Genomic DNA, 15,218 nt, shown 5'->3' with positions numbered 1-15,218 from the left:
TACAACCATTATTTATAATGAATTCATTATTAACATACATTCACACACACATATGTACTTTCTTTGTATGCATGTATGCCAACACTTTTCACAAGTTGAAGAGCGGCAAAATATGTATAAAGGATGTTTATGTCTATGCCTGTATTATTATACATACATAGGTAAATATGTATAAACATTTATGCCACTAAAAGCACATGCAATAAATTTAAAACTATCATTATATGTTAGACTGGGTAGCGACAAAAAAGGTTTGTAATTACACTCCTAGTTTTTAGCGTGAAAAAAAACTTTCGTTCTTGGCACGCTCTAGAACAACGAAAATCGATTTTTACTCACAGTTTTTCAATTTCAGCTCGCTTTTAAAGTGTATCGCTGAAAATATAATTTGGTACCTAAATAACTTCTTTCGACCAGTGCAATGCATCACATTTAAGGGTTGAGTCTTAAGTACCAAGTTATATATAAATAAAGCTCTATCTTAGCGGCTTTTAGGCACTGAAAGAAAATTTTAATAAAAAACCAAACACATTAAGCTTTCAAACTTTAGAAGGTAATTACCGACTTTTTTTATTTTACAATCAAAAAATATTTAGAGGTCACTCAAAGCGCTCAAAATTTTTCATGTATTTTATATGGGGGAAAAAACAGTTTTCGTAGAAATGGTATGGAAAATTCTGGTGCTCTTCAGAGGACTTTCAATAACAATACCCAACTGTTTATTTAACCATTTTTTAATACTAAATATTTTTTAATTTAAAAATTCAAAAATTAAAATATTAATTTTCAAGAATTCTACGAAAAGTGGTTTTCCCCATATAAAATACATGGAATACTTTGAACGCTTTGAGCGACGTCTAAATTTTTTTTTGATTTCAAAAAAATTCCGACTTTCCTTTTTGCACATGCATTTTTGGGCCACCCTAATATACATACAATTTAGCATACTACATATCATGACTGTGCGAAAGCTACCACGCATTAATCAAGTGTAGGTATTTTAGTGGCGCTATCTATTCATAATCGCATCATAATAGCCATATAATTTAATAGATAGATTAGGAAAAGAGATGAACATAGTAAAAAAGGCAAACAATAGAGCCGAGTACTGACATATTTTCGACAAAACAGTAGCTTCTAGAAGCAAAAATAATTATTGCATGCACTATGTATTTTACGTTTGTTCTCTCTAAAATTGGCTAAAGAAGATCTTAATTTGTTCGTTTTGAAGCACATCCTGCAACTGGATTTAAAAATTACGGAACTTATAACTAGTTTTCCGGTGAGCACTTGCATTTTTTTTTTCGCGAACGCACGATTAAAACAGCCGCTACTCTGGCAATGGCGAAGTAGATAATAAAACAAAATCTTCTAAGCGAACTCTACAGATGTTGGAAGAAACATAACAAATTTCATCGTAAACTCCTTTTCGATGATGAGTGCCATTTTTCGCTAAACGGCTTCGTCAACAAAAACTACCGTGCCGGCCACTTGAACAGCGCCCCTTTTGACCCTCAGCATTGACAATTTTCCTTTTGATTATTTAATATTCATTATTTTTTATAAAAAATATAGCATATTCCATAACAAAAACCGTACATGTATGTGAATGCGATTCTCAAACTGTATATAACATTTATAGTAATAATTCATATGAAGAAATTTGCATCAAAATTTCAAATTTCGCTTAAAATCTTAGAATCTTTTGAGTATGCTGGTTTGAAACCCATTAAATTTTAATGCATTTCGTTGATTTTTGATAATTGTTTTTTTGCTGAAGTAGATCGAAATACAAAAAATAGATTTTTGAATCGAAATAAAAATAAGTAATCGATGCAGGAAGGAATCACCAAAAAATTAAAACTATCTCCCAAGATCGATTCATATAAATAAATATTTGGTCATATAACGTCGTTTACTTAATTTTTATAAAAAAAAAAACAAAACAACACATCGATCTGACTTGAGATGGGCCCGCGGTATCGGGAACGTCTGTAAAAATTCCTTTCATCAAAATTTTTTCATTTAATGCCTAGGGAAAAGTCAACGCTGTCCTATTTTATAACATTTTTAAATTTTTTTTTAATTGTGTTTGTTTTTTTTTTTATTAGAAATGAGAGAAAATTTAATATTTTACTTCAAAATTAACCACTGCTTTAAGAAGTGTATTATAAAATGGAGCTTACGAACATATACTTTTGTGCAATGCGGGCGTTTTTTATTTTTTATTTTTTTTTTGTTTTTGCTGACTATATTTCACTTCTTGCTTACCATTTTTAGACAAAAATTTGCTACAAAACTGCATAAGTACTAAAATTTTATCTATAAAGAATAATTAAGGATTGACATTTTTTATGAAAATTCAAATAAAGTTTGGAACTTCAATTTTTTAATTTCAGGTATATGGGGTATTCACAACGGTGTCGTAAGTGTCGTATCGTTGTATGTCGTAAACATTAAACGTCTCAGAAATATATTAAGGGAGTTCACAAAGGACCATCAAAGTCATATTATGAATTTTTGTAGTGCTAAAAAATAGTAAGTTGACGTTTCAAGTTCTCTAAACATTTATTTAAGCTTTTAAAGTTTACGAAATACAACAATACGACACTTACGACAGACACCGTTGTGAATCGCTCAATTGTTATTTTCAAGAGGCTACCATGAGGAGCTCTGTAGTCGGAGGAGAGAGATAGGCAGGTCATTAAATTCTTTGGTCTTTGCTCTCTCCAGATGTTTTATTTAAGGGTAGATACCAATCTCAAATTAAAATTTCTTTACAATTTTATAGATTTTCTGAGGAAAACCATAGTTCAATATGTAACAATTTACGAAAAGTCGAATGTCGATTCTCGAATTTTTGAATCGATTCTCGGATCGAATCGAAACTAAAAAATCGACAAAAAATTAAATCGGTAGGGCTTGATTAATCGATTTTCGATTTAATCGATATAAAAGAGGCATATCTATGTCGAAGGTGTTACGCATTTCCTTCCATACAAAGTATGTTGGCCTATTTTTTTTTTAAATAGCAAAATTCATGATTTACCTTATGAAGCAGCAAAAATTAGAATTTTATTTGCATAACTACTACATACATAAGCACATGTATGCTTGCATGTACATATGTATAAGTAAATATAAGATGTCTAGCCATATATTTGAACGCATTTCGATAGCTGCGGTAAATCAAAAGAATAATTTTATTACTTTATTAGAATTCTCAGATAAAATTCCGACTCGAAATTCTTGCTTCATTACTAAATTTTGATGAGCACTCTTCTCGCGACCTACTTTTGATCGGCTGAGGATAAGAACAATTTTAAAAGCAAAGAAACAGTTTGACGTGCCTTTTTTTTAACAATAAAAAATTGACGGCGATTATTTTACGATCGTTCATTTCCAAGTGTGACTGTTTCGAAAGCCAATTGTACACACTTGTTATAATGGTTGCTCGTGACCGCAGTAGATTGATGTCTATAAACTCTAATCGCCTTATTCATAAAAAAATAAAGTAGGTTTAAAGAGCTTTATAAAGTGATATTTTCATACAAATTTTCGATTTGTAAAGCAGTTAAAGCCTTTAAAATTTTTGACTAACTCCGAACTCGCATTTTATTTAATGGACTACAAAAATGCAAACTTTAAAAAATTCTAAAAAATCTGATTAAAAAGTTGAAAATTTGCTGATTTTTCGCGAGTTTTGCACAAAGTTTAGGAATTATAATTTTATGGTTTTTGTTGTAGAATGAACCACATTTTTATACAAGATTGGCGGAAAAATATTAGAATGAAAATTGTTGCATATGCAGTGAAAATTTTGCTGTGCCAATACTTTGTTCCGGCAGTGTATATACATACATACCTGGTTGCAAATATTTCGCAATAACAAGCTCCATGCGCCGGCCAAATTATTGTACACGTATACTAGTATAAATACATATGTACATACATATATATCTACTTATCAAAATATCTTCGCACTGGCACTGATTTTTAAGATCTTTATCAAAAAGAAGATATCAAACTTTTGATAAAAACCTTGGATCTTAGTTGAAGAACAAGTAATTCTTTTGTACGGCCTTGTGATTGCACACCTCATATAGAAAAAGTTTATCTAATCGCACTCCTTACTTACGTGCGAATTCAAGGGCGTAGCGACGATCTAAAGCAACGGGGGAGGCACAGGTTAATATACCAATTACAGATTACATTTTACATATTATCAGCAAACTCTTCAATTGTTTTCTGCTCAATCATCTCGCGGAAGCCTTGGATCACTATAAATAGAGAGGGAACCACTCCGTCTTATTCGGTTTAAGGGTCCGCTGAAGCCAGCAGATTCTGTTAACCAATAAGTGCATCTGACTTGGAGCAAGCAGCTCGCTATATAAATTTAAAAAAAAAATTAAATACTCTAGATAAAACACAAAATGAAAATATTTAAACAACCTCGGTTAATTAACGCCGTAACTTGGGATACCCACGCACGAAACAAAGACCACACTTTGCGGATATACACCATAGGACAGGTGTCTCTATCCAACTGCTGGATGGCTTATTTAGATAAATAACGTGTTGACTTTACCATAGTAAAGAAAATGAGATGGAAGGAGGAAGATTGCAACTTGCAGCATTCGTTAGCACCCCAAACAGTGAACGAATTGCCACAATCCACATCTAAGCTAAATGAGATTAAAAGAGAGGTTCCTCGACTTATCCGCGAATATGAACTTGGTAGTTAGTAGTACCAGACACCAGCCTCGAAAGATCTATAAAACTACTTGGGTGGCCCCATTTCAAATGTAGAAAACCCCAATTGATAACTTTATCATAGACGGGACGAAATTCGATGTTGAAAATTTGCAGCCACAAAAGACAGCCGAAGAATTTTCGCAATTGACTCTCATTTTGATTGAACAATAAACTTCTCATTGATTAGATATGTATAATCCATCTCCCAAACTCCTCGCCCACACAGAAACAGCGGGTATGACGAAGAGTATCGTGCAGCTCAATATAGATATATGCGAATTTAATGAGAAAATAAGGCAGAAATAAAATGGTTTCGAAACCGGCGCTAGTTCCTCCATATAGAAATATGACAATGTGGTACAGCCGCGTGATTGAGAGCTGCCCCTACCTGCCTATGCCCTTGTACGAATTTGTGTACACACATATGTGCATATGTATGTATGTATGTATATGTGAATGTGTCGCGCTTATAAACAATATATGTCTTACAGTCATGCAGGAAAGTATGGGTACTATTAAGTTTGGTGGAGTGTGTATATCCAGTGCTTTTGATTTACGCAGAGCTCGCGCCGATGGTCATTAGGCAGAATGAGGTCAATATGTCTACAACATCTGAGGCTGCTGTGGATGCAATGCTAAAAATACCGTCGTCACTTACTGTCTCTATCCAACTATAGACTCAAAGTAAATGGTTGCTTTTATGGTACAGTGTGAACTTGCATATTGTCAGGTTCAACAATTTAAAATAGTTGGACAATGTACTTGTTTTATTCTGGATGCCTCGGGAATAGCTGGTAATTAAACAGAGCAACAAGCAGACAAAGCTGATATTGACTTTAAATGCAGATGGTGTAGTGTGATATTTGCTGTCATTTAGCAGATAGGACTGCATTCCATTTGAAGTACTGCTGACTGGTCACTTCTCCTTCTCGTTGTTTAAACAACTGGCTGTAATCGACAACGCCATTTCCCTTCCCTGGCCCGTCATCGCAAGCATTCGATAGGGTGTTTTGTTCGCAGCGCGTTGTGTTAAAAATCGTTAAAAATTTAATTTTATACCCAAAAAAATATTGTTCTAATACTTCCCAGCGGATCTCAGTTCTTACTATCCCAACGTATCGCCTAATGTCAGTGAATTAAATCTCGCCAAAAATTATTAAACTTTTGCTATGGAAGTATTTTGATTCGAAGGCAATTCGGAATTTTTGTTACCGAACTTAGGAGACGCCTTTTTTTAAATGTTTTGTCATATATTCGGATTTTATAGTCGGATCCTAAAGAATTATATACATATTGATGTTCTTGTCGCTGGGGGAAAATTTGTTTACCTTATTTCATTGACCTTACCAGATCTAAGTTCTGAAATTATTTTTTTTTAATAGTTCTACTAGAGTAATTAAAATACTTCTTTAGCAAAAAGTTTAACGATTTTATGGGCTGGTTTCTCCTACTCAACTTAACTTAGTTTAGCCAATTTTTTGGACCTAGTCAAGAATAAGCAGAATAAAAAGTACGCAAGCTTTTAGCTTAAGTCCAAAAAATTGCTAAACTAAGTTAAGATGAGTTGAAGAAACCAGCCCATAAAATCGTTAAACTTTTTGCTAAAGAAGTATTTTAATTACTCTAGTAGAACTATTAAAAAAAAAAAAAATTCCACCTAAAATATATAAAAATGCGCACCCTAGGTTTGGCCAGTACTTTCGAAATTTCCTTGAAAAAATATTTTAAACCCAGCGGTTTACGGCGAACTTTTTTCCTTGCTTGTAAGGTGGTGCGGTCTAACTAGTGTTTATCTAAGCACTTTTGTGGCACACTGTAAGTATTATGTATGTGTGTATGTTTCCCAAAATCTCACCCACGTGGTTATTATTTACTCTTAAACTTTTACTTATTCATTATACTTAATACCCGCCAACTTTTTCTGATTGTTTTTCGTTTCTGTTTTATTTACAGTTATTGTCAAGAGATAAGAACCAACCAACGCATCGTCCACAGAAAGTGAAAATTCATTTCGTTAATTTCATTTTCATTCGAATTTCGCGAGTGTTATAGAGGGTAACAGCGCCACGAACAATTACATTAGATAAAGGCTAATTAGTAATTACCATAGCACACCTTCTAAATAGTGAGAAAATAGGAAAAGAGGAAAAGCATAATAGAGTTGTATAAAACAAAAAAAACAACACACACACAACCACACACACGAAAACAATGTGGACTATAATCGTACAATTCGTAGGTCAAATGACAGCCACGCCCAACAAGCAGCTGCAATAAACAGCGCTGCCGGCGCTTGTGGCAACAGAAATACTACAACTCGAATTGCAGTAAACGCAACAACAATAAACCTGTTAATAAGAACAAACTAATTGCTATCGGCTAAAGTGCACGTACAAAGCCAGCACGTACAAAGCCATTAAGTTAGCCAAAGCTATAAGAAGAACAACGATTGTGGCCACACGAATTCGCCACCCAACCACCGGATGCCTCAAGTCAAATACCATTTACCGCCAACAACAACAACAACAGCAGCAACAGTAATAGCCACAAAATACTGCAACGCCGCGTGCAGTCAATAAAATGTCCATATCGGATGTGCGTGCAGTTGTTGTTGAAAGCTTGGATGATTCTTCGACTGCACTCGATTTTACAGATATTATAGCCAATTTCTCAACTGAAACGCTAGCTATGGTAAGCGATATTTTGGCGCCGCCGCCGAGCGCTGCGAATGATATTTACATAAATCGTACGGTGAAGGAGCATTGTATGCGACTCTTGGAGACGTATAATCTGCAGAAAAAACAGGAAGAAGAAGCGCAACGCCACCTGCTCACTGGCGACACCAACTACTATGCGGTAAGTAAAATTCCACTTTTTCTTTATGTATGTATATCTACGAGTACAAACGCACTCGTGCGTAATACATACTCTTTGCCAGTCATTTATGGCGCTATTTTATTGCTTTGCTTTTGCTGTGTGTGGGTGCATTGAGTCGCAAAATGGGCGAGCCGTATAAATAGAATCATCCTGGTAGAATGATGAGCACAAATGCGTGTACATATAGTGTATGTATATGTATGTCTATATCTGTGTATGCTTGCGTGCACACCTACCAAAATGAATGAGCCACTTTTGTCAAGTTGCTGTTTGAATTTTGTCTGTGGTTTTTTCGGAGGAATTTCATAATTTATTTCTGGACGGTGCGGAATTGTATGGAGAGTTATGATTTCATGAACTTTCTGGCAAAGAAAAAATGTCGTAAAGTCATTGCTTCTTTGTCGCTTTTGCTGCTCACCAAATTAATAAAGTTTGCAAACACTTTACATTTGTTTAGTAACCCAGGACTCGGACTTGTTTTTGCTTTAAGCTGCATTGGCGTGATACAAATTTTTCTGATTTCTTAGCAACAACATTTTATGTTATGAATGCTTCAAAAATTGTTTTTTTTTTTGTTCCCCGCAGAAGGACAAATTGGTCGTAATTAAAAACTGAAGCCAAGTTTTTGAAATTTTTTTTCTTGAGCTTGAGGCCGTTTTTAATGAAAATTTTGTGAAAAAAACACAATTTAGAAAAACAACAACCACATGATCAAGTTTAAATAGCACTGGAATAGCTGCGCTTGTTTGTAGTTGGCGTAACAAATGAAAAAGTGTAAAAAGCAACAACAGTTTACATGGCGGCTGGGATCGTTGGATCGAATCGCAGTTGAAGAAGTCTGATGAAGAGATGTGGTGATATCCGAAATAGCTATAACTAATAAAATTGTTGAATATAATTGTTATAAGGCCATAGATCATCAAAAAAAAAACTATTTTTTTCTGTAGAAAAAAGTCTGCAAATTTCATCAATAAATATTATCTCCAACGCCTATAAAGTAAACTCTTTGGCACCCCTTTTAAGGTCTCAAAATAGTTCAGTTTCTTTTAATATACATACGATAATCTTTAAATGTAAATCGGAATATCATTTAGAAGCAGTCGAACAAAATGCCCTAAATCGCAGAAATGCTTAACCCACTCTGGGCATACTTACATACATTTATGATCCCTTTTGTCTTAAAATACAGTTAAAAACTTCTGGAGTTTCCCATTTCTATTTCCATTCGAAATCCTACCATCGTTTAAGAGCATGAAGATACGCATTACGCAAACATTCATAAACACATATGTATAACACTACTTATTCCATAAATTTTGGTACTTCGAAAGTACGTTAGGTCCAGTGTCCTTGGGACCTTCGACTACAAAGAATTGACGAAGCATAATATAAAATTGAGTTTCAGCTTGGAATACTGAAACGCGAAAATAGCTCAAAATAAATCCTGTATACATTAAGGAGAACTCTGAAGGCAACCGATTACGAAAGGTTTTTTCAAAAACTACAGTTGCCCAAAACTATATCCAAAATCCAGACGGCGAATGGACTTCATCTTGCAGCAAAATACCAGACGTACTCACTGAGGAACCTAAAGCAAAAGAACTACTTTTCCCTAAACTCCGCAATGAATATTGTGCAATTCGTAAAAAAAGTTTCAAAACATTTAAACCCTACATTTCTTCAAGGTAATCTGGTATATTCCCCACTGAAATTCAAAAAACGGTCGAACCACTATGTCCATTGCTCACTATCATCTACAGAACATTTCAAGCTTTACATCAATAAGTCTTACCTTCTTCATTCGTAATATTCTAGAAAGACTGCTTGACGCTAATAGGTTACAGCATCTTCCATAACATAGCCTATAGTAGTGCCAATTTGTCAACTCTACTAAACTGAATATTCAATGCGAAATAGCCCTTAGAGTAGAGATCAAACTTTACATTAATCACGCCTATACTGAAATGGTACTCTTCAAGATACCGCCTTTTCAGCCACCCTCTCTCAATGAAGTCCGACTTACACAAAGGTCTACAAAGGTTGAATACTTCGGTGTAATTGGAACGCAAGCGGAAACTTATTGATCATTCCTGGAAAGATAAAACCACCCATAGAGAGTACACTGGATGTGCACACATGTATAAGAGTCCATATATAGAAGCAAACTGGATAGGAAGGTGTATCCCTAGAAACTTTTTAGCTAATTTAGATTTAGAAATGTTGTCGTCACGATCAACTAACGGTAGATCCAAAAAACGCTCTGTTTCCACGTGGTACCACCAAAGGGAGAGGGCTCCTAGCTGAGTTAGTTTAAGGTGGAAGGTGAAGAGATGGTTGGTGTCGGGAATTGTTTATGCTGCATTGATTTTCCTCTATTTTTTATTGTTTTCAATAAATAGTTACATCTTCCAATGGCTGATCTGAACTCTGCAGACATTCGCAATCTTCAAGGCTTCGTAATTGTATCACTCGAAAAACTCAAGGAACGGAATAAGAACTCGATCAAATGGCATCACATTAGACCTAAGTAGGTGACCGGAGTGACTTTCTTGATGGCTGTACAGAGTGTCAACCACCTTAATCTCACCATTGACGAAAATTATTGAGAATATGATATTCGTTTGAAGGATTGAAGCACCCTCGAGGAGCTTTTAATTTGCAGTATCAGCGAGCTGCAACCTGTACCTTTTTTATCTTTTTGTTTTGAAGTCGTAAATTTTAAGTCAAGATCAATTGGCTAGGACACGTTAGTGAAATTGAAATTTAATGAATGAAATTGAAAAAGAAACAGAAACTCACAAATTAAAATAATAAATAACTTTAATCAAAATTTAACACATTTTACATGTTTACCCAATTTTTCCTTATTCGCGTATAACGCTGATATGTAGCTATTTAAGTGCTGATAAAGTATATGGGAATATTCATGCATGGTCCGCAGGATTAAATGCTTGCGCAAGCATTTTCACATATGTACATACATCCGTAGCTGTCAGCTTTGCAAGCCAGCAATTTGCAGCCACAAGCTAACGCAATAAAGTATACGCCGTGGGTCACAAATTAATTAGTCAACATTCAACAGTTGTGCCATAGTTGTTTAGCGCAATATTGCTGCGAGGTAACATGCATGTGCATATGTATGTGTGTATATATGTATGTTTAGGTATTTAGGTATTCATTTAAGTATATCTGCTGTCGGCATAGAAATGCAAAATGTTATTTTCCTTAATAGAAATGAGAATTATGTTTGCTAGCATATTGCCGATCGATGGCGCCTCAAGCTGAGTGAGTGCATTAATTTTTAATACAAGGACGATGAATTCTAAAATTTCAATTTCTTGCAATTAAACTAAAGTGCATGGTGGTAAAATTTGTCCTTAACTATAATAATAATTTTAAGTGTCCACTTTTTTAATTAAACGTTTTCTATTAAATAAATATTTTTTCATCTTTTTCTTTTTAGTTGCGACATCCGACCGATCGCATCGTTGCCAATTTAACCTGCCCGCCATTCTTTGACACAGTACTCTGTTGGCCAGCTACAGCGGCGGGTACAACAGCCAAACAGCCATGTTTTGCAGAATTCAAAGGCGTACTTTACAATACAACAGGTAAGGCAAGGCACAAATTTGCTAATCAAAAGTGAGTGGGAAGTCGTTTGGTGGCTAGGAATTCTATGTGCAGTATAACTACGTGTTTACACTTCCTAATGAATTCACTTTTGATAAGCCCTTGAAAGTGATAACAAAATATATGTATGTATATAATTGGTTAGTCACATGTGTCAGTTAAATAATATCAGGGATTATATTTTACTGAATGAAACATAAGCTTGACGCGCTTACTATTAGTACATCAAATATTGATGCAAGTAAATAATTAATCATTTGAAGCAAATCACTGTCAAAGGCAAAAAAAAATCATTGACTTATCAGTTAGTCGATTTTGGAATTACTTATGCATAGTTAAAATTTAGATCAGCTTACATTTTTTTGCCTTCGAATAAGAGTAGTTTATGATTTAGAGGAGGTAGCAAGTCACCTATGAATTTACCGTTACCAAGGACGATCCATTGCAACAAATCTCTATTTAGTAGCAGGTCTTCGTTGATCTACGTTTGAAGGGTAGTCTGGGTTTCTTGTTTGGGCAAATCTTTAATTATGCTCCAGTGGTCAGCAAGAAAGGATGTAACAATTCGTTCGTCGCAGCTTGTAAGATGAAGGAGTGCTTTAGTGCTCCTGGTTGATAATATTATTATTATTAGGGCATTTGGCGTTGCTAAACCTTAGGCTATTAATGAAAGTAAGCACTTCAGGAGGTAATGGTCGATTTCCAAGGTGTATAAGTGGAGTTATAGGCGGGCAATCACATATTATATGCCTCCTCTAGCCCGCAAAACCTGCAGTTCATCTCCTCAGAGACTCCAATTTTTTTAGATGGTACCTAAGTCTGCAGATTCCTGTCCGGTATCCAGTGATAGTTCTTTTGTTAATATTTGCCAGCCGCTCGGAGATTCAAGAAGAGGGAGTTATGAATCATTTGGGCTATCTTTTGGTATTTCTCTTACGCCATTGGCTTGTAGCTTGCAAGTCTTCCAATCCCCTTAGACGTTCGGCCTGGATGGACCAAAGAAAGGTTGAGGGCCGACCAGGCTCCGTACGACACCGCATTTCGCTAGAGTGTCAGCCCTTTCGATGGCATCGAAGCCCTCATGGCCCGGAACCCACCACCAGATTACCCTGTTGTTGGCTCCTAGTTTTACCAGTACATTTTTGCAACTGTACCATATCTTTGACACCATTTTCAGGCGAACCTAGGTCCATACATGCCAGTGCTTTCATCCTCAAGTTTGGAACCACCAGTGTGCTTTTTCCGAAGCGTTTTGAAGCTGAAAGCAAAGCTGTATTTTCTCACTTTTCTCATTTATGGTAAGTTTTGGAAAATCTTTGCAGCCGATTCCACGCGAAGAGCTCCGCCTCGTTCTGTGTGAACCCCTTGCTTAGCTCGGCGCTGCTCAGCTTTCTGTGTATACTTGTACGTACCTGCTGTCAGAGGGTATATTTGGTGAACGCTTCACTTTCTGCATACTGTCTCAGTCACATTTCAATGGCATGCACCTCGGCTTGGATGCAAAGTTAGGAGCCTTTTGACTCGTATACTTTTGTCCGATCTGTTGAGATGAAGAAAAAATCTAAAACGGAAATACATAGAACCACTGTCCGACACACAGGCAACGCTGTCTTCATACACACTTTATTGACAGTCTTGTAGACTTAAGCTCGTCTAAAATCTGCGATCTTTATAAAAAAAATAAATGGGTTTACTTATATTTAGGAGCACGATCGGCATCGAGCTAAAACGGTACCACAACAAACATTTTTGGCCTAGGTGTGTTTTCGTCAATATCTGGATGAAGACAGCTACTACCAGCTAACCTAACTACCCTTGGAATTGTATGTATAAGGCGTAGCGTGGGATACTGGGCTTTTTCTGTCACAGGTGAACTCGATTGTACCTCGGAGAAGTGGCTGTTTTTGTCGGCCCGCTTTGATGAGCACTTATCGTTTTGTATCTACGGAAGTTAATTTGGATCAATAAAATAGAAAGCGTTCTGTAGCTGAATACATAATCTAAAAGCATATTTTTAACTAAATATACTACATACTCATATACACATCGGTTATGCCTTAACTTTCCTTTCCATTACTTTCTATCCCATAGAGAATGTAACGCGTCACTGCTCGGCGAATGGTGTTTGGGACAATTACAGCGACTACATGAAATGCCAACCATCGACATTTTTTGCAGATATTTCGCCCACAGTTGAATTATCCTCCTACATATATTTCGTTGGATATTTTCTAAGTTTAGCATCGCTCATTTTGGCGCTTATCGTTTTCTATTTCTTTAAGTAAGTAAAGTAAACACTTTTATTTTAAATTTGTATATTCTAGTATAAAATAAACATAAAGCGGAAATGTGTGTGTATGCATTTTTGTTTATAAATTTAATTTTATTGAAGCAATAAGCTTAAATAAATATATAGTCATATAAGATATAGACATTAATGTTGATCTATTTTGTATATTTTTTTAAATTTATTTTTATAATTTTCACAGAGACTTGAAATGCCTGCGCAACACCATACACGCGAATTTATTCCTTACATACATACTCGCCGGGCTATTATGGATATTGACGATGTGCCTGCATGTGGTAAGGCAAGACTTTTGCAAATAAAAATACAAAACAATCTAAAAAAAAAAACGAAAAAAAACAGAACAAAGTTACTTGGTCATTACAGCTATTGTTTATGCTTCTGTGCTGTGCTGCTCCGCTGCTTGACCGCGGGTGATTTGACTAACTAAATTAAATTATGACTTTTTCAATTTCAATACTGCAGATGACCGAGCATCCCAGTGAAGCCGGGTGCATTATTTTGGTTATGATGTTCCATTATTTCAATCTAACAAACTTCTTCTGGATGTTTGTCGAAGGTAATTGTTAAATGTAAATTCTATTGTCACTGGTTCTTTATTTGTAGTGAATTTTCCTGCAGGTCTTTATCTCTATACGCTGGTGGTACAAACATTTTCCAGAGATAATATAAGATTTGGCATATATACAGCCATCGGCTGGGGTAAGTATTGCCATGTTCTATACAATTTTAGTGTTTAATTGTGTTTTTATAAAGATGCATCTACATTTATTTTCATTGTTCTAAATTTTTTGTTTTTTTTATATTTATTTTAATAATTTTACTACAACCTTTCGTTTTATTTTTTCGTTTTTGGCATATTTTACCTATTATTTTTAAAGTAATTTTTTCCACTTTATTTAGGTTTTGTTCATTTATTTAATTACATTTTTCGCACATTTCCGTGCATTTGTTCGTGTGTAGCTTTCTCTTATCAAATATTATTTTAAACATATGTATGTATTTGGATTGCATTTGCTTTCATGACAAATCATATCGAGCCCTAACCGCCAAAATAACGTAGGCGACATTTTTTTCAAAATTTTATTTTTGATGCAGAAATATTCCTCGGGCATCTAGATGTATTTGTGCATTGAAAAGAAAATTTTGAAAAAAATTGCGCTTACGTTATTTTGGCGGTTAGGGCTCGATATGCTTTTATATCCAAATTATATTTTCTCACTGTACTAAGCATATTTATGCGCTTCAATTTTTACAGGCTGCCCTGCTGTTATTACATTTATTTGGTCAATCGCAAAAATCTTCGCCACTTCTTTGGAAACAGAGCACTTCAATGGTGTAAGTTATGTGTAAATACATATACATATTAACATACATACATACTAAAGTATTTATAAGCAATAAAAACGCAATGTGCATTTTTAAGTTCATGGTTTTCCATATTTACATTAACATTTGTTTATTCTACATATGTACATAAGTACATATGTATGTATGTATATCAAATTACTAGTATTTATTATTGACTCATATGTATGTATGTATGTATGTACAGCTAATCAATAGAATTTACGTCACTGTGCGGCTTTGCCAATTATGGTTTTGTTTTTATTACTGTAATTTGGCCATATGGTATTTAGTTAGCTGG

General features: G+C 34.9%; 1 protein-coding gene across 2 annotated transcripts in view; it reads left to right on the top strand.

Annotated features, from left to right (window-relative positions):
* The window catches only part of LOC118743222 (diuretic hormone receptor), a 108,507-nt gene that overhangs the window by 37,480 nt on the left and 55,809 nt on the right, over window positions 1–15,218 (top strand). For both annotated transcript variants that reach the window (XM_036475782.1, XM_036475781.1), the window contains exons 2-8: window positions 6,709–7,611; window positions 11,096–11,243; window positions 13,354–13,543; window positions 13,752–13,848; window positions 14,036–14,129; window positions 14,192–14,272; window positions 14,829–14,908. In XM_036475782.1, the coding sequence (XP_036331675.1) occupies window positions 7,336–7,611; window positions 11,096–11,243; window positions 13,354–13,543; window positions 13,752–13,848; window positions 14,036–14,129; window positions 14,192–14,272; window positions 14,829–14,908 (966 nt within the window). In that variant the 5' untranslated portion in view covers window positions 6,709–7,335. The remainder of the gene's footprint in view (window positions 1–6,708; window positions 7,612–11,095; window positions 11,244–13,353; window positions 13,544–13,751; window positions 13,849–14,035; window positions 14,130–14,191; window positions 14,273–14,828; window positions 14,909–15,218) is intronic.

Source organism: Rhagoletis pomonella, unplaced genomic scaffold, assembly GCF_013731165.1.
Source record: "Rhagoletis pomonella isolate Grant_MI unplaced genomic scaffold, Rhpom_1.0 Rhpom_scaffold_00007, whole genome shotgun sequence".
NCBI lineage: Eukaryota > Metazoa > Arthropoda > Insecta > Diptera > Tephritidae > Rhagoletis > Rhagoletis pomonella.
The sequence above is the reverse complement of the archived record's forward strand: the minus strand, read 5'-3'. Positions and strand labels throughout refer to the sequence as shown.